The 26,880-nt window shown below is 41.1% G+C and overlaps 1 protein-coding gene and 1 long non-coding RNA gene across 2 annotated transcripts; one reads left to right on the top strand and one right to left on the bottom strand.

Moving 5' to 3' along the window:
* Positions 1 to 21,120: 21,120 nt before the first annotated feature.
* Positions 21,121 to 22,838, bottom strand: PNSB5 (NAD(P)H dehydrogenase 18). Its single transcript, XM_078986415.1, has 5 exons — positions 22,528 to 22,838; positions 22,151 to 22,211; positions 21,973 to 22,035; positions 21,630 to 21,688; positions 21,121 to 21,508 (listed from the first exon to the last, which is right to left on the bottom strand). The coding sequence occupies exons 1-5, from the start codon at positions 22,795 to 22,797 to the stop codon at positions 21,278 to 21,280; spliced, it is 684 nt and encodes a 227-aa protein (XP_078842541.1). The 5' UTR covers positions 22,798 to 22,838; the 3' UTR covers positions 21,121 to 21,277.
* A 61-nt stretch (positions 22,839 to 22,899) lies between these two features.
* LOC145037707 (uncharacterized) lies at positions 22,900 to 26,661 on the top strand. Its single transcript, XR_013678952.1, has 5 exons — positions 22,900 to 23,085; positions 23,980 to 25,581; positions 26,176 to 26,243; positions 26,369 to 26,510; positions 26,585 to 26,661. It is a non-coding gene; the product is annotated as an uncharacterized LOC145037707 (long non-coding RNA).
* Positions 26,662 to 26,880: the final 219 nt, after the last annotated feature.

The following is a 26,880-nucleotide window of genomic DNA, read 5'->3' as shown; positions in this document are numbered from 1 at the left end:
GATGTGTGCTAGAGATCTTCGGGGTCGCGTTTCCGATTGACCTCATTCCTATTGCGATGGGGGATGTCTGTGTCATTGTAGGCATGGACTGGTTGAGCCGATTCAGCGCTGTTATCGACTGCGAGCGTCAACTGGTGACTATACGAGACCCTAGTGGGGGAGTTCTTACGGTATACGGCGAGGGTACCCGTTCGGGATCAGCTTTTTGTTCGGCCGCTAGGGCGAGACAATGCCTACAGCGGGGATGTAACGGTTTTGTGGCGTATGTGATGGATACGCGGGAGAGTTCCGAGAGACCGAAGACATTGAAGGAGGTTCCAGTGGTGCGCGAGTTCCCAGATGTTTTTCCCGAGGATTTGCCGGGAATACCTCCTGCGAGGCAAGTGGAGTTTGGTATCGATCTAGTTCCAGGGGCTGCGCCTATTGCAAAGGTGCCTTATCGTCTTGCACCTCCAGAGATGCAAGAATTGTCCTCGAAACTCCAAGAGTTGTTGGGGAAGGGATTTATTCGGCCGAGTAGCTCGCCGTGGGGAGCACCGATTCTGTTCGTCAAGAAGAAGGATGGTTCACACCGGATGTGTATCGATTACCGGGAGCTGAATAAGGTGACAGTCAAGAACCGCTATCCGTTACCGAGGATCGATAATCTATTCGATCAGTTGCAAGGGGCATCTTGGTTTTCCAAGATTGATTTGAGATCAGGGTACCATCAGGTAAGAGTGCGGGATGAGGACGTCCAGAAGACAGCCTTTAGGACGCGGTATGGGCATTACGAGTTCGTGGTGATGCCTTTTGGGCTCACCAATGCCCCAGCAGTGTTCATGGATCTCATGAACAGGGTATGCAGGCCGATGCTGGATCGGTCTGTGATTGTGTTCATCGACGACATTCTGGTGTATTCGCGGTCTAGGGAGCAGCATGAGGGACATTTGAGGGAGGTCCTTGAGGTACTGAGGTCGGAGAAGCTATATGTAAAATTCTCCAAATGTGACTTCTGGTTACGGGAGGTTCAATTTCTGGGGCACGTTGTAAATCAGGCAGGAATATTGGTCGATCCGGCCAAGGTGGAAGCGGTGATGAGTTGGGAGGCACCGAAGTCACCTTCGGAGATCAGGAGTTTCCTTGGGTTGGCGGGGTACTATCGAAGGTTCATTAGGGACTTCTCCAAGATCGCGGTGCCGCTTACCAAATTGACCCGAAAGGGTGTTACATTTTCATGGGGACCCGAACAGCAGACTTCCTTCGAGACACTTCGTCAGAGACTGTGCGAAGCACCAGTGTTAGCTCTTCCGGAAGGGATGGAGGACCTTGTCGTATATTGCGACGCATCGATTTCAGGACTGGGTGCAGTGTTGATGCAGAGGGGCCATGTGATAGCCTATGCATCGAGGCAGCTAAAGCCTCACGAAGCGAGATATCCCACGCACGACTTAGAGTTGGGGGCAGTAGTGTTCGCCCTCAAAATTTGGCGTCACTACCTGTACGGGGTTCGTTGTACCATATACACGGACCATAAGAGTTTGAAGTATTTGATGGATCAACCCAACCTAAACATGCGTCAGAGGAGATGGTTAGACGTGGTTAAGGATTATGACTGTGAGATCCTATACCACCCAGGCAAGGCTAATGTGGTAGCTGATGCATTGAGTCGTAGGGCGGAGAGTACTCCATTGCGGGACGTATGTTTGAGATTGACGGTGATGACTCCGGTATTAGATGCTATTCGTGGGGCACAGGCCGAGGTTGTGAAGTCTGAGATGCAGAAACAGGAGCGGGTCGTCGGGTTGATTTCAGAGTTCGTTACGGATGGGCGGGGACTTCTGACATTTCAGGGTCGGATCTGGGTGCTATTCGTGGGCGGTACGCGTGTTACTTTGATGGAGGAGGCACACAGATCGAAATTCTCGATCCATCCCGGTGCTACGAAAATGTATCTGGATTTGAAAAAGGAGTACTGGTGGCCTTGTATGAAGAGAGACGTTGCCTGGTTCGTTGAGAGGTGTTTGACCTGCCGTAGGGTTAAGGCCGAGCACCAGAGACCGCACGGTAAGTTGCAACCCTTGGAGATTCCTGAGTGGAAGTGGGATCAGATCACGATGGATTTCATCACCAAATTGCCGAAAACTGCCAGGGGAGTCGATGTGATTTGGGTGATTGTGGATAGGCTAACAAAGAGTGCACACTTCCTTGCCATTAGCGAAAGTTCATCAGCAGAGAAGTTGGCAGAGTTATACGTGAGAGAGATAGTATCTCGGCATGGAGTGCCGACCTCGATTGTTTCGGACCGCGATGTACGTTTCACTTCCAGGTTCTGGAAGAAATTCCATGAGGAGTTGGGTACTAAGCTGCATTTTAGTACCGCATACCATCCCCAGACCGACGGTCAGAGCGAGCGGACGATTCAGACATTGGAAGACATGCTTAGAGCGTGTGTGTTAGACTTCGGGGGTAGCTGGGATGCGCATCTTCCGTTGGCTGAGTTTTCCTACAACAACAGCCATCATTCGAGCATTGGTATGCCACCTTTTGAGTTGTTGTATGGTAGGAGGTGTCGAACTCCCATTTGCTGGGGAGAAGTGGGACAGAGAGTGATGGGCAGTACAGAGATTGTACTTCAGACGACCGAACAGATTCAACGAGTGAGGCAGAGGTTATTGACCGCCCAGAGCCGACAGAAGAGTTATGCGGACAGACGCCGGTCCGAGCTCGAATTCCAGGTCGGCGACTTCGTTCTCCTAAAGGTTTCTCCTTGGAAAGGGGTAATTCGGTTCAGGAAGAGGGGCAAATTGGGGCCCCGGTTCATAGGTCCATTTCGGGTAATTGCAAGGGTAGGGCGGGTAGCTTATCGGTTGGAGTTGCCAGTGGAGCTGAGTCAGATTCACAATACCTTCCACGTATCACAGTTGAGGAAGTGTATAGCCGATGAGGCAGCAGTGGTTCCGTTAGAAGATATTCAGGTGGATGCGAGCCTGAATTACGCCGAAAGACCAGTAGCTATCAGGGATCGAAAGATCAAGGTTCTACGGAACAAGGAGATACCTCTGGTGTTGGTTCAGTGGCAACATCGGAAGGGATCGGATATGACTTGGGAGCCGGAAAGAGAAATGCGGGAGCAACATCCGGAGTTATTCGCAGAATGAAAATTCGAGGGCGAAGTCTAGTTCTAGTGGGGGAGAGTTGTAACAGCCCGAAATTTCAGGTATTTCTTTAAATTATTTTTGGGGCACATTTAGGAGGGGACTCGGCGAGTTGGTGCATGACTCGCCGAGTAGGGCCATGGTCTTGGTCGCAGTCGCATATACGCGACTGGACTCGACGAGTCCAAATAGGGACTCGGCGAGTCGACGCTGATTCAGCTGAACCCTAGCCGTTTCATTTCTGAATCGTATATAATGATCTTATGGCCGTCATGTCGCGTCTTTTGGCCGATTGAAGATACCTTGGGAGTTTGTGGGCATCTGGAGCGAGAGTGAGGGCTAGAGGAAGCTTGAAGAGATTGTTAGACAAGGACGGGCAAGGTGGTGATCAAAGGAATCGAGTACTGGAAGTTTGGGGCACAGGGAACACGTTTCCAGGTAATCTTCGGATCAAAATCTGTAGCTTTTACGTTGTATGCGAATTTAGGGTTTAGGAAACCCATTTAAGGAATTGTTAGATTATCCTGTTGTTATAAGTGTTTAAAAACCCCTGTAATAGTATATGTGAAAGTCCAGGAAGCCCCATATCTATATACTTCGAAATCATGCGAAATACAGGAGGCAGCGGATTGACTGCATGGCGAGGACTCGCCGAGTCCAATGATCAGACTCGGCGAGTGGCTTGAAGATTCACTAGGACTCGCCGAGTTGTTCTTCAGACTCGGCGAGTAGCTTGAAGATCTACTAGGACTCGTCGAGTCGTTCTTCAGACTCGGCGAGTGGAGCCAGGGTGTCTATACTCGCCGAGTTGCCCTTTTTACTCGACGAGTCCGGTCAAGATTGACCGTTGACCTGTATGTAACTTAGTAGGGTCAGTTGTCTTGTTTGATAAGATCATTAATAAAGGTATGTGGTGTTATAGGGAACCTGCGGATTAGCGGATCGAGTGCGAGTAGCTCGAAGGGTTTATAGCTTGCATACTACGAGGTGAGTCTTCTCACTATACTTCACCCGGATGGGTTTGACTGCGAGACCGGAAGGTCGTATGTGTTATATTTATGCTATATCTAGAGAGGTAGATGCTTTATATGTGATGAATGCTTATATGTGATGTATGCTTATACGGGCCGGAAGGCGAGACTTAATGTGATAGAAAGAACGGTATGATGTATGACTTATGTGTTATGTGCGTTATGTTACATGTGATATGTTTTATACTACTATGGGCCGGAAGGCAAAATACTATGGGCCGGAAGGCAAATTAATAAGGGCCGGAAGGCGATATGTAACGGGCCGGAAGGCGATTATGTTACGGGCCGGAAGGCAATGTTATGTGGACCGAAAGGTCCGGGCCGGAAGGCGTATGTGGGTAAGTCGTATACTGGGGAACTCACTAAGCATTTATGCTTACTAGTTGTTTTTATGTATTTCAGGTACTAGTGATGACCGTGGGAAGGCGCCGGCGTGACACGTACACACTGCCACTGTTGAAGATCCTGGAGATTTATTATTTATACTTTTGAAATAAACTTGGAATAAACCCTTTTGTCGAATAATGATGTTTTGTTTTAAATGAAAAATTTATTTGAAAATTTGAGCTGTTACATGCGGAGGAGGTGGTGGTGGTGGAGTTTGATTTATAGGCATGCCTCTGTTTGGGCGTTTACGAGGAGGCATCTTTTATCTATAAAAGATAAAATCGTGATGAGACTTCATTTAAGGTTATCAAGAGAAATGGAGTGTCAGAATAGAATATAATTTAAAAAAGATGATCATATAATGGAAACTACTTTTGTCATTATAGTTGGTATGGAGTCAGATAGAGTTCAGAAAATTCGACCTTGGAGTAGGTCTTACATCATACCAACAAAGGGAAAATTTGACAGCATAGAAGTTCTAGTTACAGTATTTAAAAGATACAAGTATTTTATAGGAAAAGTGCTACATAGGTCATAGATACAAAGGCTATTCCTTAAACTAAATGAGAGGATGAATAGAGCATTTTCTACCGGCGATGAGTACCCCTCGGGTGAACCCTCAAACTTGCCAGTTGATGCTCCATGTCAAGAAGGTATCATTCATAAACTCTCTGGTGTACCCGGAGTTTTATGACTTCAACCCGAGTCACAATAAGCTCTTGCTGAAGGGCCTCGTGGTCTCTCCTAGACCTCTCACAAGCATCTTCAAGATGAATGGTGTTGATAGTATGCATTATCGCATTGGCATCAACTTCCGTGATTCGATGGAGAGCTGTCCTGTCCTGTATTTTGTTTCGGGCAACTCTGCGAACTACGATTGGCAAGACCATGTCTGCCAAGCCTCTTTCGCTCAGGACATAAAAGCTCTGTATCCATTCAATTGCATGGGTTGATCCTGCTCTTGACTCCATTTTCTCCAAGCTTTCCACCCATGGAGGCATCGGGCCTTGAAAAGCCGTACGGCAGTTTGGATTTGGGATGGGAGCCACAGGGGGTAGGTTATTGACTTTAGGCTCTGAGTCAGAGTCCTCCGAAAATCCCTCTGTGAGGTGATCATCCAAAGGGATTGGATGGTTCTCTTCTAGCTCATCATCGAACCAACCACCATTGCCTTTTTTGGGAAAGTACGAATCACCGGGGAGAGGGAAGCCAGCCATGTTATCTATGCGAGAATAGGGGAAAAGAAAAGTTAATAGACACACTTATTAATATAATTATATGATGATCCTTACCAGTTACTTCAATACTTGCTTAGTGCATACTAGTCATATGTGACCAGAAATAGAATAGACCTTCGAATAAGTGACCCTAACTCCAAGTCCATAACCAAACAAGGAACAGGAAATAAAGCAAAGATCACAAATTCTAAGTCTATGACACTTTAGTCACATATAACCTTAGCGTATTCGCTCCACAACTATTGACCTATTGGTAAAGACCTTTTTAGTTCTCAAGTAAGTAATTATGGTAACACAAAATACTCCTATAGTATTTTAAGTTTATGTTTTGTTTTAAAAGTTTCCATTATAGTAGTTTTGCTAAGTTTTTAGACTTGTTGCAACACCACAACCATTCTAGGGCATATGTTAATCACTTCTTGCACTGACATAGTTGATCAGCCTATGTCATTCCCAGAACTAACAGTATATCACGAAGCCTACCTGTGCTATTCAACAATCGTAATTCTTTTGTTCTATTCTAGTATGATATTAAGCTTAGTATGAATGCAAGTATGTATACTTAGTTAAATATTATATTATTTAAAAGTATGGACTCTTGGTTACAGTATTTTAATCCTGTTGTGTTTATAGTTTGTATATCTTTTATGGGTTGATATACTCAATTCACTATAAATAATGCTCTGATACCAATCTATCACACCCCAAACCGAATTGGCATAAACATTCGGGGGCGGAGGATGTCATCTATAGTATCATAACAAAGCATAATAGTAAAACAAGCGACAACATCCATTGCATTAATAGAATAGTTAAATACATGTGTGTTTTTTTGTAAGGTTTAAATGACACCATCAAAAAATGTATAAACGAAATGACGACGAGTCTTGAGTCCACTCCGTCCTTCAAAAGCTGAATGGGTGTACCTATCTTACTGGCTCCCTGAGAATACAAGTTATTTTGAAAGAGAGTATCAGTATAAATGTTGGTGAGTTCATAGCTGTTTAATGTCATTTAGTAATTAAAAATCTTGAAATGTTTGTATTAAACCTTGAAAAGTTTGTAACGTTTTCCTAGAAAATCCTATATTTCCTACTTAAAATAAATGTAGCCTTCTACCCGAGCCCCGACTGTTTTACAGGTTTGTTCTCGTATTAGGATGTAATGTTTGCATATGTACTTGAAATAGTATGGAAAAATGTAGTAGTACTTTATATCTGTATAAAACTATGTTTTTTTTCCCATTTATGCCTATCATTTGTTTGAAAAAATGGAATGTTTTATCTCAATAGAGACACTACTGAATATCAAATGATAAAACTGAAGACTCATAGATGTATTAAATGAACTATACTCCTTAGAGAGTCTTATTGCCTTTAATATCGATTTGGTTAGTTAAAGGATTGAATGTGAATTTAGTTGTAACCATACTGATTGACGGCTGAATAACTGATGACCTTCTGAAATGTATGGTGACACTGAAATGTTTGACAAAGTGATGAGTGACAAAGTAGCACATTTTCTGGAAACTAACACAGTTTTGTATCTAAATTTTACATGTACTGATAATGTTGTGTTTCCAAATCAAGTCTTCATCACCACTGGAAATACAGAAAATATAAAGCCAGAATTCAACAAATTGGTCGAAGAGGACAATAAGCGTTCAATAGACGAAGGATTTTTTGCGAATCAGAATATCGTTTAAAGCAATGTCACTAAAACTTCGTATGTTTTTCAACAACAAAAAACAAAACAAAAATAGGTTGTTAAATCTGAAAAGGATCAAGAAGTTGTTACAAAAGAAGTTGTTAGTTCAACTCCAGTTGTGAAACCTAATTCAAATGAATTCAAAGTGCTTGTTGATAAGTTTTCGAAAGATCATAAAGTTTCAAAGAGAAAGGCATGAATGGTAATTTTTTGGCAAGTAGTGTCTCAGGAAAAAATTTATTTAACCAAATCCAGAGTCACATCTGAGAAAAACAGTATTTCAAAATCCAACTCACCATATATTTCAAAATCAAAGTGTTTCCAAAAGCCAGTGGTTACAAATAAACCACGAAACAAATATTTTCATCAACAAATGAATGTAATAAACACCTTTCCAATTAATCAAAAGGTTGCACATGTTCAAAAATTTGATAACATCTGAAAGTATGAGACATCACAAAAGGCTGTGTGTAACACCTAGAATCAGGAAGACCAAGAAAAGGAAGGATAAGCTCTAAGTCAAGAGTCAACTCGTTGAGTCCAGGGAGGAACTTGATGAGTCAGAGTAGGATCCGGGAAATTGAATAAGTGACCGACTCGGCGAGTCAGCAAGTGGACTCGGTGAGTCTGGTCTGGGCGACAAAAAAACCCTAATGCCAGAGGTTGTGCTCTATATAAAGCACATTATAACCCACCCTCAGCCTCTTTACTCCCCTTTTAAGTTCCAGAAACCCTAGAATTGAGAAAACCTTCATTATTTGAGAGAATATAGCCTTGGAGGAGAGAATCTTGGAGAGGGGCTTGAAGATCAAGGGCTTTGCTTCAAAGGAGTGGTGTAGATCCAAGATTTACTTCAGTTGGAGATTTCATTTGAGGTAATAGTTCGTTGCTTAGGCTTTTCTGCGTCTAGATCTATCTTATGTTTGAGATTTGGGAATTTTGAGTATGGATGAGATCTATTTCGAGTTTGGAGTAGATCTGATGCTGCTACCTCAGATCTAGGTTGGTAATAATCTAAAAAGTCATAAAGTTTAGGCCAATAAGTTGTTGGTGAAGCCCCTTTGTTACAAAACCTAGCCCTAGAGTGTTCTAAGCCTATAACTCCTTGGTTACACGTAAAGTTTGCCAATTTACGTGGGGGTTAGGCTTTAGAGGAATTGATTTATGGATTTGAGCCCCTACATGGCTCGAAAAGCCACTGTATGGATTAAGAACTGAACAGACTCGGCGAGTCACATGGGTGTACTCGGCGAGTTGTATGAACATGAGCATGGACTCGGCGAGTTGGAAGAATAACTCGGCAAGTCTCTTGAAGATTGCCTTGGACTTAGCGAGTCTGTTCTTGTACTCGGGGAGTTTGGTCGAAGAACCTCAAACCTTTTATGCTTATGCCTTGAAGTAATGAGTCGGGAGGTGACTATGTGAGTGGAGCAGGATAGGACTCAGAGATCGTTAGACTCAGTGAGTCTTGGGTGACTCGGCGAGTTGAGTCGTGTTCTAAGAATTTTCAGAGTGCTAGGACTCGACGAGTCAATGTGCTAACTCGGCGAGTAGAGTCAGTCTGGAGGGTTGAATTTGACCAGGACTTTAAGTTTGACCAGAGTTGACTTAGCTTGACTGTTGGAGGGAAGTTTGGGACTAAGTGTTATATTTGGTATTAGTAGATCAGGGAGTTATTGTAATTGCATTTCGAGAGTTGTCAAATAGCAGTCAGAAGGGTATCAGCAAGAAATTCAGCAGTGCAGGTGAGTTTCCTTCTAGTAGGAACAGGTCTAAGGCTGCAATGTCGGCCTGTTTAGTTAATAGTAGTTCCGGACCCCGGTCCGATGCAGTAGTTAGAGTGCTTGATGTCTTTATGATTCAAGCATGTTTTGTGTTATGTGTTCCGGACTCTGGTACGATGCAGTATGCAATATATATGTTATGCTATGCTATGTTCAGTTAGCCTGGACCTCGGTCCAACGTAGGGGATAAGGTCCCAGTCAGTTCCGGACATTGGTCCGATGCAGTTAGCCCGGACGTCGGTCTGATGCAGGGGACAAGGTCACAGTCAGTTCCGGACTTCGGTCCGATGCAGGGGAGAAGGTCCCAGTCAGTTCCAAACTTCGTTCAAATGCAATTAGTCCGAACTTCAGTCCGATGCAGGGGGCAAGACCCCAGTTAGTCCGGACCTCGGTCCGATGCAGGGGGCAAGGCCCCAGTTAGTCCGGACCTCGGTCCGATGCAGTGGGCAATGCCCAGTATGTGCTTTATATTTTATTGTATGGTATGTGGTAGTTTAGGGGAGGTCACTAAGCTTTGTGCTTACAGTTTCAGTTTTTGGTTTCAGGTACTCAGTTTTCAAAGGAGGAGCTCGGGGAGATTGCAGTGCATACACCATAGTTAGACAACCTAGGATGTTTACTCTGATGAAAAGAATAGGTTTCGGAATTAATACTCTGAATTTATGTTATGACCAATGATATGTTTTTATAAATATTATTTTAGTAATATTTCAAAAGAAATTTTTAGTCGTGATTTTTGGGTCGTTACAAGTTGGTATCAGAGCCTTGGTTTGAGGGATCCGGGCACACTCTCGGGTGTGTCTGAACTCAAACTAAGGAAACGGTATAAGAATTTTCAAAAGGAAATCAAGGTTTTGTAAAAATTGATTTTTAGAAAGGAAAAGGGTTTTATAAAAAGTAGAAACAACTCTGAGCAAGAAAAGAATTTTGAAAAGAGAAAGGGGTGTGGTGAATGCAATCAGCCGAGCTCAAGTAAGTACTCTCAAATTACCCATACAAGTTTATGTTATCATTATCAGTTTTAGTTTCAGTAAAACAACATGCTAGAATAGGACTAAGGATCTAGGAGGATGCCTTATGTGCTTGTTATATGTCTTTCAGCTTTATGAGAATTGCATGCTAGTATTGAGCAGATAGTAGTAGGATAGCCTGTTTAGGTTATGCTTGATAGTATAAGCTTAGCATTGTATGCTAGTACGGATTCTTGTTATGTGAATATGATTGCTTGACTATGTTATGGTTAGAATTTCCTTTGTTTGAATGCTTCTTACTCTGTGCTTTATGGGATTCCGAGTGATGGGAGTTAGTTGTTAGGTGAATACTTTAAGTCACATGTAATCAGGTTTGAATGCTTATTGCATAGTTCTCGTCTGAGTCTTAACCGTTGTAGGGATCAGTCCCTTACTCGAAGGATTATCCGGGCCTCGTTGCATGTGATGGTATTCAGGTGACGGTTAATTGGCATTACGAAGAGACCTTCAGCAGCTGAGGACTGGTTGGGTGGAGTCAGAGGTTCCCTAGGGTAAGCCTAGGATGATAGCAGCAAAGATTAGTAGTAGAGGAAAGGGACTTGGTGGAGTTGAGGTAACTCTTGAGGAAAGTACGGATAGATGTGGAAGGTAGTATGGGCCCGTACTACTGAAAGTAGAGGATTCGTACTCGATTCAAGAGGGGCCGAGATAAAACCTGAGAACTTGTAGTGTGTGTGATCCCTCAGCAGTGATGTGTATTTTGATGGTTCTTGTGGTATGTTTCCAGTATGGTGATGTTGCGCGAGAGACTAGTGGGTGGATCAGGCGCCGGAGAGGGATCTGGCTTAGGTTCTAGAGTCGGGTAGCTTGATGATCAGATGAGAGATTTCATTTCCGCAGAGATTACGTGCAACATCATTGATCAGACTCCAGTGATTTTCGTTTTGGTTAGAGAGGCCACCGTGGAGCTAATGGATAGTCATCTTTAGGCCTTTAGGGCCAGGATAGTTTCAGGACAGTTAGGGCTCGCCTGAAGCCCAATGCTTATGGATCCCTAGGATCAATTAAGAAGGGGGGTCCCATTATTATCTCTCGTCATTTGGAATTGGAAGTGGATGCCGCACCCCATCCTCAGGAGACCCCCCTGCATGATCGGATTGTTATGGAGGTTTCACGAGTCGTACGCGAGGAGTTACCCAACATCATTGAGCAGGTCACTGATCGGTTGACCGCTAAGTTCCAGGGTCAGTCAGCTACTATTCATATGGTTAATGGGGTAGTCAGCATCGCTCGGGAGCAGGAGATTGGTTTGGATGGGCAGCCCGAAGAAAGGAAGCGAGCACATATTTCAGGACAATTGGTAAGAAGTAGGGAGTCATACTCAGTTGACTTGGGTGCTAGAAGTCAGGAGGACCTAGAGGTGTGTGGTAAGTGTGGAGGGACTCATGGGTTTGCTTGTCACAAGTTCAGGTGCTTCAAGTGCGGGGAAAGGGGGCATGTGCATCGGGATTATCAGAAGGATCAGATATGTTTTCATTGTCACCAGCCAGGTCATTTCAAGCCTCGTTGCCCTGTTTTGGAGTTGAAGAGGGTTCAGGTCCCGACGCTCATCGTCCCACAGGAAGTTAAGATCGAGCCGCATTAGATCGTTGGTATGTCGTTCGAAACCCCATCTGTGATTATTTTATTGTTATTTTACTGCATCGATATTAATAAGAATATGTATTGGAGTATTATATTATCTATGTGCGATTGAGTCATATTCCATCTACATTCCTCGGAAATAGAATGGTAATTTGGAGATCGTCCCCTCTAGAGCAAGTTACTTCGGATGCGGTAGTTGGAGCATGAATGTGTAATATTCAGTAGTGCCTCACTACTTTCGGAAGGTGTCATTTGTGTATTGATTAGTTATATTCTTAGTAGTAACAATCTAGAGCTTCCAGTGAAATTGCTAACGATCGGTAAGGAAGTGGGTTGGAGATGTTCACCTTAAACGCAGGTTCTCAGGATGTAGTAACTAAACCAAATACAGTTAAGGATTAAAGGGTACTCGGCTAGTTAGCAAGAATGGTTTAGATCTACTAAAGGTTAGTTGGAGCCCCAACAGAGGTAACCATTGGCGGTCAGCAGATCGCCCTTTTGATGATTGGAAGGATGGGGAATCCTTTTCAATAAGTGAGCAAGAAGGAGGTTTCTGGATCAAAGTGGTGAAGAACCCTTCAAGTATTCAAAATTGGTAGCATACTAAATTTAGAAAGGGTTCGTAATCTTTGAATCGTAAGGAAAAGCAGCTGAAGGGTTGAGTGGGTTTAGGAGTTGGGATTTTGGAAACTTCCCAACAATCGTTTCATGTATTTGGATTAGTAGACGATTGGTTTGGAAACCAAGCTGAGGAATTCCTCGTCGGAGTGCTAAGTGTATAAAGGATATAAGATGTCGATGTTGATGCAACGTTTGATAAATGAGGGCTGGTTTTGGGAAATCAGGCTGAGGAATCGTTAGCATGACTAGGGGTAGTCAGGATGTCCTCGGTATAGTAGTTAGTAAAATAGCCCGATGATAGTAGAGTGATGTAAGTCTGCAGGGGTAGCCGTAGCATTCACTAGTAGCTAGATAGTAGTAGATTGATGTAAGTCTGCAGGGGTAGCCGTAGCATTCACTAGTAGCCAGATAGTAGTAGAGTGATGTAAGTCTGTGGGGGTAGCCATAGAATTCACTAGTAGCCAGATAGTAGTAGAGTGTTGTAAGTCTATGGGGGTAGCCGTAGCATTCACTAGTAGCCAGATAGTAGTAGAGTGATGTACGTCTGCGGGGGTAGCCGTAGCATTCACTAGAAGCCAGATAGTAGTAGAGTGTTGTAAGTCTGCGGGGGTAGCTGTAGCATTCACTAGTAGCCAGATATTAGTAGAGTGTTGTAAGTTTGCGGGGGTAGCCGTAGCATTCACTAGCAGCCAGGTAGTATTAGAGAGTTGTAAGTCTGCGGGTGTAGCCGTAGCGTTCATCAGGATTGGTAGATAGCATGAGCGCGTTGTTTGGACGCGGGAGGAGCAGTAATACCCACCAGTACAGGTGCAACAGTAAGGATATGGAAATCCACGGGTTGGATTTCGGATTTCCTAAGTGGTTTAGTTATGGTGTTGCCAGCGATTCGATAGTTGGATCGTCTCCACAGTTATGAGATTAGGGAATCAGTGGACCGGTTAGGTTCGTGTATATTAAGGGATACCGTTGGTTTTGGAACCAATAGTTTTAGTCTTGGATTTGATGATGTTAGGATTCGATGTGTGGACCCGATCGGTTGGATCGGGAGGTTGTTAGAGCCACAGTGATAGGATAACTAGTGGAAACTCGTTCCAGAGAAAGATTTCATTCAGAAGTCGTGGGAGCGACTAAGTAAGGAGTCCTTGGGCTCCAAAGTTGAGTTGGAACTCGGTGTTGCAAATAACCGACGAATGATTGAAGACCAGGAAGGTCTCAAGATATTTTGGGAAGCAACCATATAGTAGTTCAATGTTTTAGGCAGTTCAGTGTTTCAGGTAGTTCAGTGTTTCAGGTAGTTCAGTGCTCCAGGCAGTTCAGTGTTTTAGATAGTTTCACTGTTATGGTCGGTATCAGTTTTGATTTGGGTTGCAAGTGCAGGCAGAATAGTTGGTTAATTGGGAAATAGAAAGTCTCTCATAGCAGGATCATATCTTTTCAGTATAGGTGGACTATCAGGGAATCAGACTACCCCCATGAAAGCATGTTTCAGACGGAGTCAATGTGATCATCATGTAAGGTATTTGTTTCTTTTTGAGTTTAGAACCCTACAGGGGCTGGTCTTCATGGTCATGAAAAGCTTGGGTATGCTTTTGGAGGCGACCATGTCGTTCAAGTGGGTGGGTGATGCTAAGTTGCTCACCGCAGAATCAGGTAATCTCAGAGCGGTTTCATAGTTCTAGTTGAGTTTTGGCCTTAGCAGAGGGGGATCGGTTTCTCGATTGGATTGTTTGAATTCTTGCACGGACTGGAAATTTCAGTACTGGAGCATCACAAGTAGAATTATTTCGTGAGTAAGGGTTCGATGGCCGGCACAGGGAGTGGCCGAAATTGCAGCTCAGTAGGGGATGAAGGGTAAAAGGGGTAAACCCCGTGTGTATCCGTAGTAGGTACACTGTGAGTGCCGATGAGATTTTCCGGTTAGGTAAAAGTGGTGCACTGGAAGATGGTAATGACCAGGTTAGTCGGGATAAGACATTTTCAAGAATTTCAATCGAATAAGTTAAGTGCATAGCTAGTGGTAAGCAGTAAGTGGTTTGTGAAATAGTTCGTTGTAGTGGACTTCGAGGACGAAGTCTAGTTTAAGTGGGGGAGAGTTGTAACACCCAGAATTAGGAAGACCAAGAAAAGAAAGGTTAAGCTCTAAGTCAAGAGTCAACTCGTCGAGTCTAGGGAGGAACTCGATGAGTCAGAGCGGGATCCGGGTCATTGAGTAAGTGACCGACTTGGCGAGTCAGCGAGTCTGGTCTGTGCGAGAAAAAAAAAAACCTAATCCTAGAGGTTATGCTCTATATAAAGCACATTATAACCCACCCTCAGCCTCTTTACTCCCCTTTTGAGTTCCAGAAACCCTAGAATTTAGTCAGCCTTCATTATTTGAGAGAATAGAGCCTTAGAGGAGAGAATCTTGTAGAGGGCCTTGAAGATCAAGGGCTTTGCTACAAAACAGTGGTGTATATCCGGGATTTACTTCAGTTGGAGCTTTCATTTGAGGTAATAGTATGTTGCTTGGGCTTTTGTGCATCTAGATCTATCTTATGTTTGAGATTTGGGCATTTTGAGTATGGATGAGATCTATTTCGAGTTTGGAGTAGATCTGAGGTTGCTACCTCAGATCTAGGTTGGTAATAATCCAAAAAGTCATAAAGTTTAGGCCAATAAGTTTTTGGTGAAGCCCCTTTGTTACAAACCCTATCCCTAGAGTGTTCTAAGCCAATAACTCCTTGGTTACACGTAAAGTTTTCCACTTTACATGGGGGTTAGGATCTAGAGGACTGGATTTATGGATTTGAGCCCCTGCATGGCTCGAAAAGCCGTTGTATGGATTAAGAACTGAAGAGACGCGGCGAGTCACATGGGTATACTCGGCGAGTTGTATGAACATGAGCATGGACTCTGCGAGTTAGAAGAACAACTCGGCGAGTCTGTTGAAGATTCCCTTGGACTCGGCGAGTCTGTTCTTGGACTCAGTGAGTCTGGTCGCAGAACCTCAAACCTTTTCTGGTTAAGCCTCGAAGCAGTGAGTCGGGAGGTGACTCTGTGAGTGGAGCAGGATAGTTGTGTCGTGTTCTAAGAATTTTCAGAGTGCAAGGACTCGACGATTCAACGGGTCGACTCGGCGAGTAGAGTCAATCTGGAGGGTTGACTTTGACCAGGACTTTGATGTTGACCATAGTTGACATAGTTTGACTGTTGGAGGGCAGTTTGGGACTAAGTGTTATATTTGGTATTAGTAGATCGGGGATTTATTGTAGTTGTAGTTCGGGAGTTGTCAGATAGCAGTCAGAAGGGTATCAGTAAGAACTTCAGCAGTGCAGGTGAGTTTCTTTCCAGTAGGAATGGGTCTAAGGCCACAATGTCGGCGTGTTTAGTTAGTAGTAGTTCCAAACCCCGGTCCAATGCAGTAGTTAGAGTGGTTGATGTTTTTGTGATTCAAGAATGTTTCGTGTGATGTGTTACGGACTCTGGTACGATGCAGTATGCAGTATATATGTTATGCTAGTTGATATGTTTATGCTATGCTATGTTCAATTACCCCGGACCTCGATCCGACACAGGGGATAAGGTTCCAGTCAGTTCCGGACTTCGATCCGATGCAGTTAGACTGGATTTCGGTCCGATGTAGGGGACAAGGTCCCAGTCAGTTCTGGACTTCGGTCCGATGCAGTTAGCCCGAACTTCGGTCCGATGCAGGGGACAAGGTCCCAGTCAGTTCTGGACTTCGGTTCGATGCAATTAGTCTGGAATTCGGTCCGATGCAGGGGCAAGGCCCAAGTTAGTACGGACCTTGGTCCGATGCAGGGGGCAAGGCCGCAGTTAGTCCAGACCTCAGTCTGATACAGTGGGAAAGGCCCATAAAGCTTCCACCTTTATGCCTCCACTACTCTGAACACCTCTAAATCTGGATGGATCTAGCTTGGGGATGTCCAAATCCCACAAGACATACTTTTTAGACCATAAACTCCATAAAAAGGGACATAAAGAGATCTATCAAACTAGAAGTCAAGGTGAGAACTTGATTTCCCGAAACTGAAGATGATGAAGCAAACTTCCTAGATCTACAACCTTTTCCTTGGGCCTTCAACCTCCTTTTTCTTCTTCTAGACTTCAAGAACACTCTAAATCCCTTAATAAGGCTCACACACTCAAAGAGAACACTAGGGTTTCATGGGACAGGTTCTAGACAACAGAGGCTACAAAGGAGGCTGATAGAATGAGAATAAGATGCTTAAATAGGGCACCAACTCCCGATTTAGGGTTTTCCCAAAACCTGGCAGGCTCGCCAAGTTAGTCTTTTGACTCGTCAAGTAGGTCACTTATCCTGCGACCAAATTCGCATTCCTACTCGTCGAGTCACCCAACTACTTGACGAGTCACTTCCTTATCTTGAAGTTTTCTTTCGTTTCTAGGTCTTCTGAATTCAAGGTGTTACAAGTATTATTCTTAAGTTTCACTTTGCATGTTTTGACTTCCTGAATAACTAGGTTATTCAAACCATCTATAGTCGATCATACTTTGGAAGGAGGTATTGAGGAAAAACTATTATGAATGGGTATGTAGAGGTATTTTGGTCATAGCACAAGTTTGCTATAGTGTTCATGGGTGCTCCTTGAATAAGATTCGAGTATTGGATTCAACCTACACTCATTTGAATCACTTTATGGATTTTATCACGAGTGATCATGAGACGATAATATCTTATATTCTTGAAATGGAGACATGTGAGTTGTAGTTGCAAGTCGGTTGCACATTGACATATGTAAACACACCAGTAACTTGGATGTTGTAAAACATATTGTTGTGTGTAATTTGGTGAGTAAATACAAGCAAGCATTTGAGTCGAAGTTTATCCATTCCGTTTACCATTAGAGGGTTAAAAGAGATATATGTGGGCCTCTCGATGATTTAGTGATGACATCAGGCCTAGACTGATTTGATTTGTTAAATTAGTCGGTCATCATAAATCGGAAATCGGGATACAACAGATGGACAGAGAGAATGTTTATAATCCCTATCTCAGTCTATATGATATCTAGAATAGAGGAATATATTATCCCTTATCTAATGGACACATCATTAACTAGGTCAAAGTTCGACAACAACTTTTAAGAGCTACGATTGCTAGTCGGCCTGTGGAGTTGTACTTGTAATAATAGTTATTAGACTTATCCAAGTGGGATACTGTTGGACTAGTGTTTAAGTCAATAACTATAACTGGTATGTACTTGACTCGAGAGTAGCATGGTCCATTTGGGTTGCATATCATCGCGACAATTTGATAGGATGGACTTTTGAGAAGAAGTTATTTATGGTTTATTAATATATTATAAGTTCTAATATATTAATATGAAATCATATTATTTAATTAGTATTGATCAAGAATTAATTTGGAATTAATTTTGTGATCAAAAGAGACTAATTAAATATAAGGGGTTGATTCGGTAAACCTATATGGTAACTTATGGATACTCCATTAAGGTTTTAACCCATGGAGCATGAGGGATATGGAAAGTCATTAGGGTTTACATGGTGTAACCCTGGTATGCCACACTATATAAGAACCCCTCTAGATCATGAAATTGGCACTAAGGAGTGACTAGTGGAAACACAAGAGGGCAAGCTGATTTTATGAAGTGCAAGTGACCTCTTCTCAAGTTCCTCCATTTTTTGGTGATTTTGTGTGATTCCATTTGTAGTGCAACACTTGGGGCACTAAGCTCTTAAAGCTCCAACCAACTAGCTACAATAAAATGCATGTTATATAACTTGTTTTATTACCCAAGTATCAATTTTAGTATGCTAGTTAGGGTAATACCTTGGAAAGTTCATGTTTGCATGTATAATAAAGAAAACATAGATCCAAGGTATTTAAGGTTGCATGTACACCTTAGGAGTGTTAGAATGATCAAAACCTATCACATGCGCACATTGGCAACATGTTTTCGACCATTGTAGTTATATTCTGATATATTTTAATAAATAAAAATTAATATTTTAGGTTGAAAATTGGGACATTAGAACTAGTTTGTTGCAGAGAATCCAAGTGTGGTGACTATGTCGGATGCATGTATGTTTTCAATTTATTCTATATCTTGTATTTATGAATTAAGTTTGCTTTTAAGTGTTTCCTTCTAAAAGGAAGTCCTCCAATGTATGAAATTTTGTTGGTAATGTCGTGAGGTCCTCAATGGACGACATGGTTGGGGTAGCTTAGACTTAGGGATATCATCTTAATTTCAATTGTTCATTTGTGAATTTATCTTAACTCGTGTTAAAGGAGTCGGGTTAGGAAAACCGATAAAGGGGTTCGAAGGGTGTTGTAAGAGTATAATGTGAGAACAAGTATCAAGGACAAAATCTAATTTTAGTGGGGGAGAATTATAACACCCGTTTTCCAAAATGGATCAGTTAAGGGTTAAGATGGATTAGAGGTAAGGTTTTTGGGAAAAACCTTGCATCACGACATGATGAATAGTGTGTCACATTGTGACGTGCAATTCAGATGTCATGTTTTCGGAGTGCGTATCACGACATGCCAAGCAAGGTGTCACGACATGACGTAATCTGCAGCCCAAGCCCGCAAATTTTTATGGTTTCTTCCATATTTAAAGCCATTAACTCATGACCTATGGTATCCTCTTCATCCTCCATCTCTTTCAAATAAAACCCTAGCCTCCTTGAAGCTTTGAGAGCTTGTTCATTTGATTTAAAGGTAAGTTTTTAGTCTTTGGTGGACATTGAAGAAATATGAAGATCATATTGGTGCAAGGGAGCAAGGAACCAACTTGGATCCACCATCTACTTCAGATTTATGAGTGATTAGAGGTATAACGCTCTCATCTTGGCTTATATTCTTCTTGGTGCAAGTTTGAGTCCTTTTTGTAAGATTTTGGTCCCTTATTTTGATGCTTTTGGAGTTTTAATAACTCCTCTTTGCGATGGATTTCCTAGGACATTAGGCTTCCGTACAATGAGAAAAAGGACCATGTTTAGTATATCTTGTGCTTACACTTAAGTTATCATCTCATTAAGGACTTAATGGTCTTAGAATGTTAGATCTGGCCTTGGTATGGATTTGTATGGATAAAGTTGAAAACATCATCCATTAACTTAGTGTGAAAGAGCAGATCTGAACTTTTGGCCTTAGATCTGTATGGATTAAAAACTTAATGGAAAAGTTGGCATTCTACCAGATCTCATGACGTATCCAACGGCTTGCCATGTCTTGTTGAGTCTCTGATGCCCGAATGTTTCTTCATTAGTTCGCAATGATGTGACCAAGAGCTTGGTTATTGATTAAGGTTCTACAGTGTTTGGTGCTAGTCAGTTTTGCAGGAGAAATCAGTGTAGAGAGTGAGTGTGTTGTTGTGTTTCTTGGGTCTCATACTTAGGTGAGTTTCCTCATTATACTATGTATTGCATTGTATATCCTTGTATGTTCGGATATAAGAGTAGTAGTATGCTAGTTAGAGTAGTAGTAGGTTGGTCGTCATCTAGTGGAGTGCTCTAGGGTTGTATGTGGTTATGTAGGATAGCCTAAGAACTGTTGATCTAGGCTTTATTTCCAGTTCATTGCTTGGTTGTGGCTCTAGAGTAGGATCTCTTGTTCGAATGTCTTTCTCACCTCTGATTACATATAACTATGCATTCCTTAGAGATTTTCCAATAGTGGTTTAGTGATGTATGAGGTCGGTTATGTGGTAGTGAAATGTTAGACTGGTAGAGTAGGGTAAATAGTTGTTTGTGCTTATGTGATTACTTGATTACTTACTTGTTTGATATGTTGTCATATTGTGGTGGGGTGTTGACATGCTCCTGCTTTGTGTTGTAGGCCAACAAACCCATGAGCAATCCATTCAAAAGTTGTAGGCCAGGTGGGGGCAATCAAGTCTTTAGTGGTAGGCCTAAGAGGAATCGAGTCTTAGGCGAAGGGTTGACCAGGGGGCATTCCGGTTTTAACTTGTGGGCTCGAGGGTAATCCAGACTTCATGTCGTGGGCTCGGGATCAATCCAGTCTTCATGTTGTGGGCCTGGTGTGCATGCATTATATGTATATTGTGGTGTCTGGTATTTTGAGTGAACTCACTAAGCTTTGTCTTACAATTGTGGATTAAATGTTTTTTTAAGTACTAGTGACAATTGTGGGAAAGTGAAGGTACGACTGTACAAATTCATCAGTAGCCATAGAGATTCCACGTTTATTAAATTACTCTAAGTTTTAAATAAATGTATTTTGGAACAATTGGTTTTAAACAAATGGGAAGTTACACACATTGGGTACCGGGTATTGCATCTGCGGTGTTTGAGTAATGAAAACCTACCATAGTTGTGTGCAATCTACACCACAATTGCATCATAACTACATTTAGACTTGGCAATTCATGTATTCGTGTCATGAAAACGTGTTAACCACGAATTTCACACAATACGAATATACGACGAGAAATAAGCTTTATCTCAGTTTTCAAGATGTATTCATGTCGTGTCGTGTCATTTATAGATTCGTATATTCGTGTCTCGAATTGCCATGTCTAACTACCCTGGAGCCAAATCTAGAGCCTTAGTTTTCGAAGCATCAATAAGGTCAAATGGAAAATCACATGTACGATAAATAGAACATCAATTGCAACCACAAATATACATTACATATCTTTGTAAAATGACATGTATACAAGATGACTATCATGTTTTGGCGACCTCAAATACATGAGATGAGTTTCTAAAATAATGGGACTTGCTTTTTACATAGAATATGATAATCTATCTTTTCATGATATCATCTTTGGTCACAGTAAAATCCCAAAGATCACCATATTTTTCATTGAAGTCCCAAATATCCATCGTGTTGTAGTCCGATATTAACTTGTCTCGAGAACCTTTCTCCATGTTATATATTTGTGGCTCAAAGTTGTACGCTTCACTTGGTTTATCCATCTCAATTATGCAAAATACTACAACAAATATCGCCGCTCCAATGTACATATATTCTCCCTGTAACAAAGGACATTAACGTCTTTTACATAAACAATAGATTGATATTCATCAACAATTAAGTTGTTTTAATGGATTTAGAAACTCTTTTTAAAAAACAAAAGTTTAGTGGCAATCTAACCGGAACATTGAGGTACATCCCAAGAGCGACAGCAGGAAGAAATAACCATGAAATGAGACCTAAGGAATGCAATGTTAGTTTGTTCATTCGGTATACTTATAGCTAATTTTGTATTTATCTATAATCTAGGGACTAGTATCGTCAACCTTTTGTAGTTACTTATGCTTTATGTAAATTGGTCAAATTTAATAATAGAATCTGAGCATTAAATTGGTTAGAGAATTTATTTTGTATGGCATCGAATATGAAGAATCAACTGAAATTAGCGTTCACGAAGAAAAGTAAGAATGACAAAAATGGTCCCTGAACTATGGATAGATACAAAACTAGCTATAAGATGTACCTTGGAAACCAGTGGGAGGGTCGACCGCTGCATAATCTTCTGCTATTGATCCCCAAAATGTTGCTGTAAGTGTAAAATGAGATATAAGGGCATGTAGAAATATATTTTTATTATAAATAATAAAGGGTAAGTAATCAAAACAAATTGAAAAGTTATTAATTCACATAAATTTTCTTACATTTGTCATCTGCTTCATTGTATGTGTGGTGTCCATCATACTTTCCATAGACAAAATCATCCTAATCCAATATCAAATTTGATTATTATATGCCATCATATACAACTAAATATAGAGTGATCAAAATCGAAACCAATGTTGTATATTTTCTCTCATCCACATTAATTTCTTCAAATTCTTATCTTTAATTTTGTTCCACAAGTTTTCCTTCAATTTTCTTCATGAAAAAAAAGAGAAACAAATAGTATCTGTAGATTTTCAACAACAATCAACGACGATGTAAAACCTCATCAGCAAAAATTTAATTGATTTGGGAATCGAGAAATCTTTAGCAGATCTATTCTAAATGGAAGATGAAATTCGAGAAGGAAACATACATCACTAATGCCACTGTTCTCCCACCTATCGACAGGATCTTCATTCAGGTCAGGTTCGATATCAGTTAATCCAGCTGCGTTTAATCTGTTTATCCTGTTTCTACCATTACACCGATTGTTGTTGCTTCTGTATCTGAGACCGAATGAAGTAGAACAAATTGCGTTACTTGAAACCCTAATCCTGTTTGGGGATTGATCGGAGATAGCAGCGATTTTGGGGATTGAGGAAATGGATAAAGCAGAGAGTGGTTTTGCTGAAAGCCCCGCCATTTTTGTTTTGGAGTCTAATTGTGTGGCTTTTTGGAAATTTAGTTGTTCGTGGGAAGATGATGTTCGAGTGATTGGCAGTGAATGTTTCTTACGTCACTGTCAAGTAATTATGTGCCACGTATATTATCATCGGTTTTTCCTAATTGTATATGTAGATAAAAAGGGGTGAGTTCTTTATTCTTATTGGTTGATGGGTAGTTATTTATTTCCTAAAATGTTTGGATTATAACACATAAGGATTTAACCGATCAACCAATCTGAAGTGGGTTTATATCTACTCCTTCATAGGTATTTATTTCCATTTTCGCGACCAATCTGAACTGGGTTTATATCTACTGTATATACAACTACAAGATCCCTAAACTTTGGAATGTAATGTTCATCAAGTATTCTATTTGTCTGCCTTCGTGAAGGAAAACTACTGAAGCAATGATAATCGGGAAAGTTAAATATGGTTGCCTGAGAAAAATTTTTATCTTTTTGTAAAGCCAAAAGATAGTGGCATTTAAGATATTGTCTTTACATGTTAAAAAAGTTTCTTTGATTTTCTGTTTTGAGGTAAGAACGTTAAGTAGAGTCATATAAGCTTATTGGATTTCGAATTTAGCATTAGAATTAAGTTATTTACTGATTCTGGTTTTCAGGCAGTTTAAGCGACTAATTGGGACCAACCGACTTATATACCCTTATATCCGACTTATATACCCTTAGTAAGATTTTATCTAGGTGTTGGTATTAGCCGACATTGGCAATAGATGTAAAAGATGGTTTGATTTGAACAATCTAGGTTTTATGTTTATCTAATTTTAGTTATATTTTCATCTACATGATCTACATTTGTTTTTTCTCATGTTTTTGAAGTGGATTAAGTTGTTTGAGTTGTTATCACCAGGTATAGCAATCACTTCCCCAAATCCAGATAAATAAACTATTTCAGTTGTTGGTTGATTACTAAATGCTCTTAGTACAAATTACTCATATGCTAGGAAATATTTGATTCATTTATGCTACCACAAGCTCCTATTCATTTAATAGCATGCCTCAAGTTGTAATGATTTGAATCTGAATCAATGGTTAAACAGTAAGGATTTTTAGACTATACTCCAAGAAATCTACTTTTACTTGGGCTATGGCAAAGTATCCCGTGTATATTTATATGTTTATGTTGTTACAACTTAATAGGTTTAAGAAATTGTTGATGCCAAGGACCATCGTAAATTGTACATTGCAAGCCTCAGTTTTAAAGGTAACATTTCGTGAATTTGTTTTTAATGACTCGTGGACAAGTGGGTAGCATACAAATTTGGGTAAGTTTATATGTTTTCTTGATGAAAGTCTATCCAATTATAGCAATGTCATTTAAATAGATATGAATTTTTAAATTGATAAGTTTTACTTTTTACTGATATGGTGCATTGCAAAATATCGCACTTTGAGCATCAATAAGAAATCTATCCTATCAGGCTCGATGACTAGGAGAAGCAATGCAAAATCTGGATTTTATTCACTTTCTTTAAAATATTGAAGGCTTCCAACCCCCGTAACATGGGGGAACCTCCTCTAGTTGTTTCTTAATTTGGTAAATAAGAATATGTAAAACTTTTGTTTTGATATTGGACATGTTTGTCAAAACTAACGGATAGCTTGTAGGTGGTAGCATTTTTTAAATACTATGTGAAGTAGCATTTGGATTTAAAACGTTCTGTTTAAATTAAATGCTAGAAACTTATATTGCCAAATGGGTGATCAAAATGGAATGTTTTGTCGAACTCTAGAAGCTAAATGTTCTCAAACATTCACAAACGTTTCGTGCTAACACACCTTATGTATTAATTAAAATAAAGTAAAGAGATAGAGTTTTACTTTGGAGGTGAAATAATTTAAAATTTTTTAAATTATATGTGATGATTTTGCTAGAATTCAAAGTTTAGATGTAAATATGCTGATAAAACATGAAACATCCCAAAAAATTATGACAAAAATTTTATTTTTAAATTATTAAATAAACCATAGTTATCAAGATCATTTCATCCAAAAACATAAGTCATCGTATCAAATAAGACTATCGTATCAAAACACATGTCAACATATCAGAGTAAAACATCCCATGTTGAAATTATGGTGTGTGCAATGCAGTCATCCCGAGGTTTTCTCCTTGCAACTAGAGGTACCTAAAACCTAAACCGAAAACCGTAAGCACGAAGCTTAGTGAGTCTTGCCAAACTACTACATACCATACACATAATTACATAAATTGGGCCCCCACCCCTTCCTCGGGCCCGCCCGGCATCAAGCAATGTCCAGTATTAGACCCCGCCTGGCATCATGTAACAGCCTGAAATCTAGGTCAGCTTTATGACCCTTCTATTTTGAGAGAGTTGACAAATTAGTCCCTTACGTTCTATGGTGGATTGGTGAGTACGTTGGGTATACTAAGGTGTACGCCGCGCGTACTCACACGCTTAAATGGAACCCGGACTCGCCCGGGTACGCTGGGCGTACCTAAGGGTTACGTTGGGCATAGTGAGACCAGATGTAAAACCTAATTTCTGGTTTGTGCACTATAAAAGGAACATGTAGTGCTTTGCCCTAGTCACCTTATCCCCTTGAGTGAGTCCTTAGAGAGCTGAGATCCATGCTTTAGCTTGTGTGTGTGTGTGTGTGTTTTGAGCTTGAAGATATCTTTTCAAGGTGAAGAATGAGAAGAAGGAGCCATTATTGGAGCTAGAAGTTGAAGAACAAGTGTAAATCTAAGTTCTACATCGGTTGGAGATCCCTTCTGAGGTAAAAAGCTCAAAGCTTTCCTTGTTCTTCATAAGTTTTGCTTTTTGGACCATTTTTAGGGTTTTTGGTTCGAAGTTGGAGACTTTGTGTGCAAAGAGTCTCCATGAGCTTAGATTTCACCTTTTCTAGTGTATATTGTGTTGAGGATTCATAAAAATCCAGTCTTGGACGTGGATCTTGTGTCATGCATGAGTTATAGTCTCATTATGGAAAGGCTTAAAGGTTTCAACTTTATGGATTAAGTCACATTAGAGGAGTCAGATCTAAATTTTGGATGCAAATCTTAACCGATTAAGACCTGAATGAGATACATTAGGAAACTGGGTATTACGTTGGGAGTAATCCCAGTACGTGCCGCGTAAGGGGCCGCGTACCCCGATTCTATAAAGGCTCCGGGTACGCCCAGCGTACACGTTTGGTACGCGCAGCATAACCCGGAGGGTTGACTTTTGTTGACATTTAGGGTTTGGTCAACTTTAGTGTAATTGAGCCAAGTAAGGGGTAAAATGGTCTTTTACCTTCCTGAGAGTGATTAGAGGGAATGGTCTAGCCTAGGGAAATGTGTTGATGTTTAGTGTTATTTCATATGATTAGGCGGAGGCTAGATCTTATCCCACAGAGTCCAAGATTTCTGAGATTTACGAGTTACCGAGCTACACAAGGTGAGTCTTCTCACTATACGTTACCTAGAGTGGTATTTATGTGGACCGGAGGGTCTTATGTGTTATGTATGAGATTATGTGAATCTATGTGCTATGTGATATTTGCATGTTATATGATTGTATAGACCAGACCGGAAGGTCCAACGATACAGACCGGACCAGAGGGTCCAACGATTCAGACCGGACCGGAGGGCCCAACGAGCTACGAGACTGGAGGGTCCCGCTGAGACACATCGACCGAAGGGTCGTACCGTAGCCTCGAGTGGCGTATGTGTTGTATGTGGTATTTTGGGGAAATCACTAAGAATTTATGCTTACAGTTGTTGTGTTATATGTTTCAGGTATTAGCGAGGACCGTGGGAAGGCGCCGGCGTGACCCGTACACACTAAAGGAGGGATTTTATTTCGTGATCTTGGGATATGTTATGTTTTGATAAATATTGTTGAATACTTTTGAGAATATTTTTATATAAATTTGGTTGTGAAAAATGAAAATTACGTTGTTACACATGAGGCCCCGTCTGGCATCAAGCCCCACTCGATATACATATGTATTACTCCCAGGTCCCGCTTGTCACTGGGCCCCACCTTCTATACACATACAAAAAAAAATACATAATCATGCTAGCACATAAAG

Source organism: Lactuca saligna, chromosome 3 (genome assembly GCF_052625555.1).
Source record: "Lactuca saligna cultivar CGN05327 chromosome 3, ASM5262555v1, whole genome shotgun sequence".
Taxonomy (NCBI): domain Eukaryota; kingdom Viridiplantae; phylum Streptophyta; class Magnoliopsida; order Asterales; family Asteraceae; genus Lactuca; species Lactuca saligna.
The sequence above is the reverse complement of the archived record's forward strand: the minus strand, read 5'-3'. Positions and strand labels throughout refer to the sequence as shown.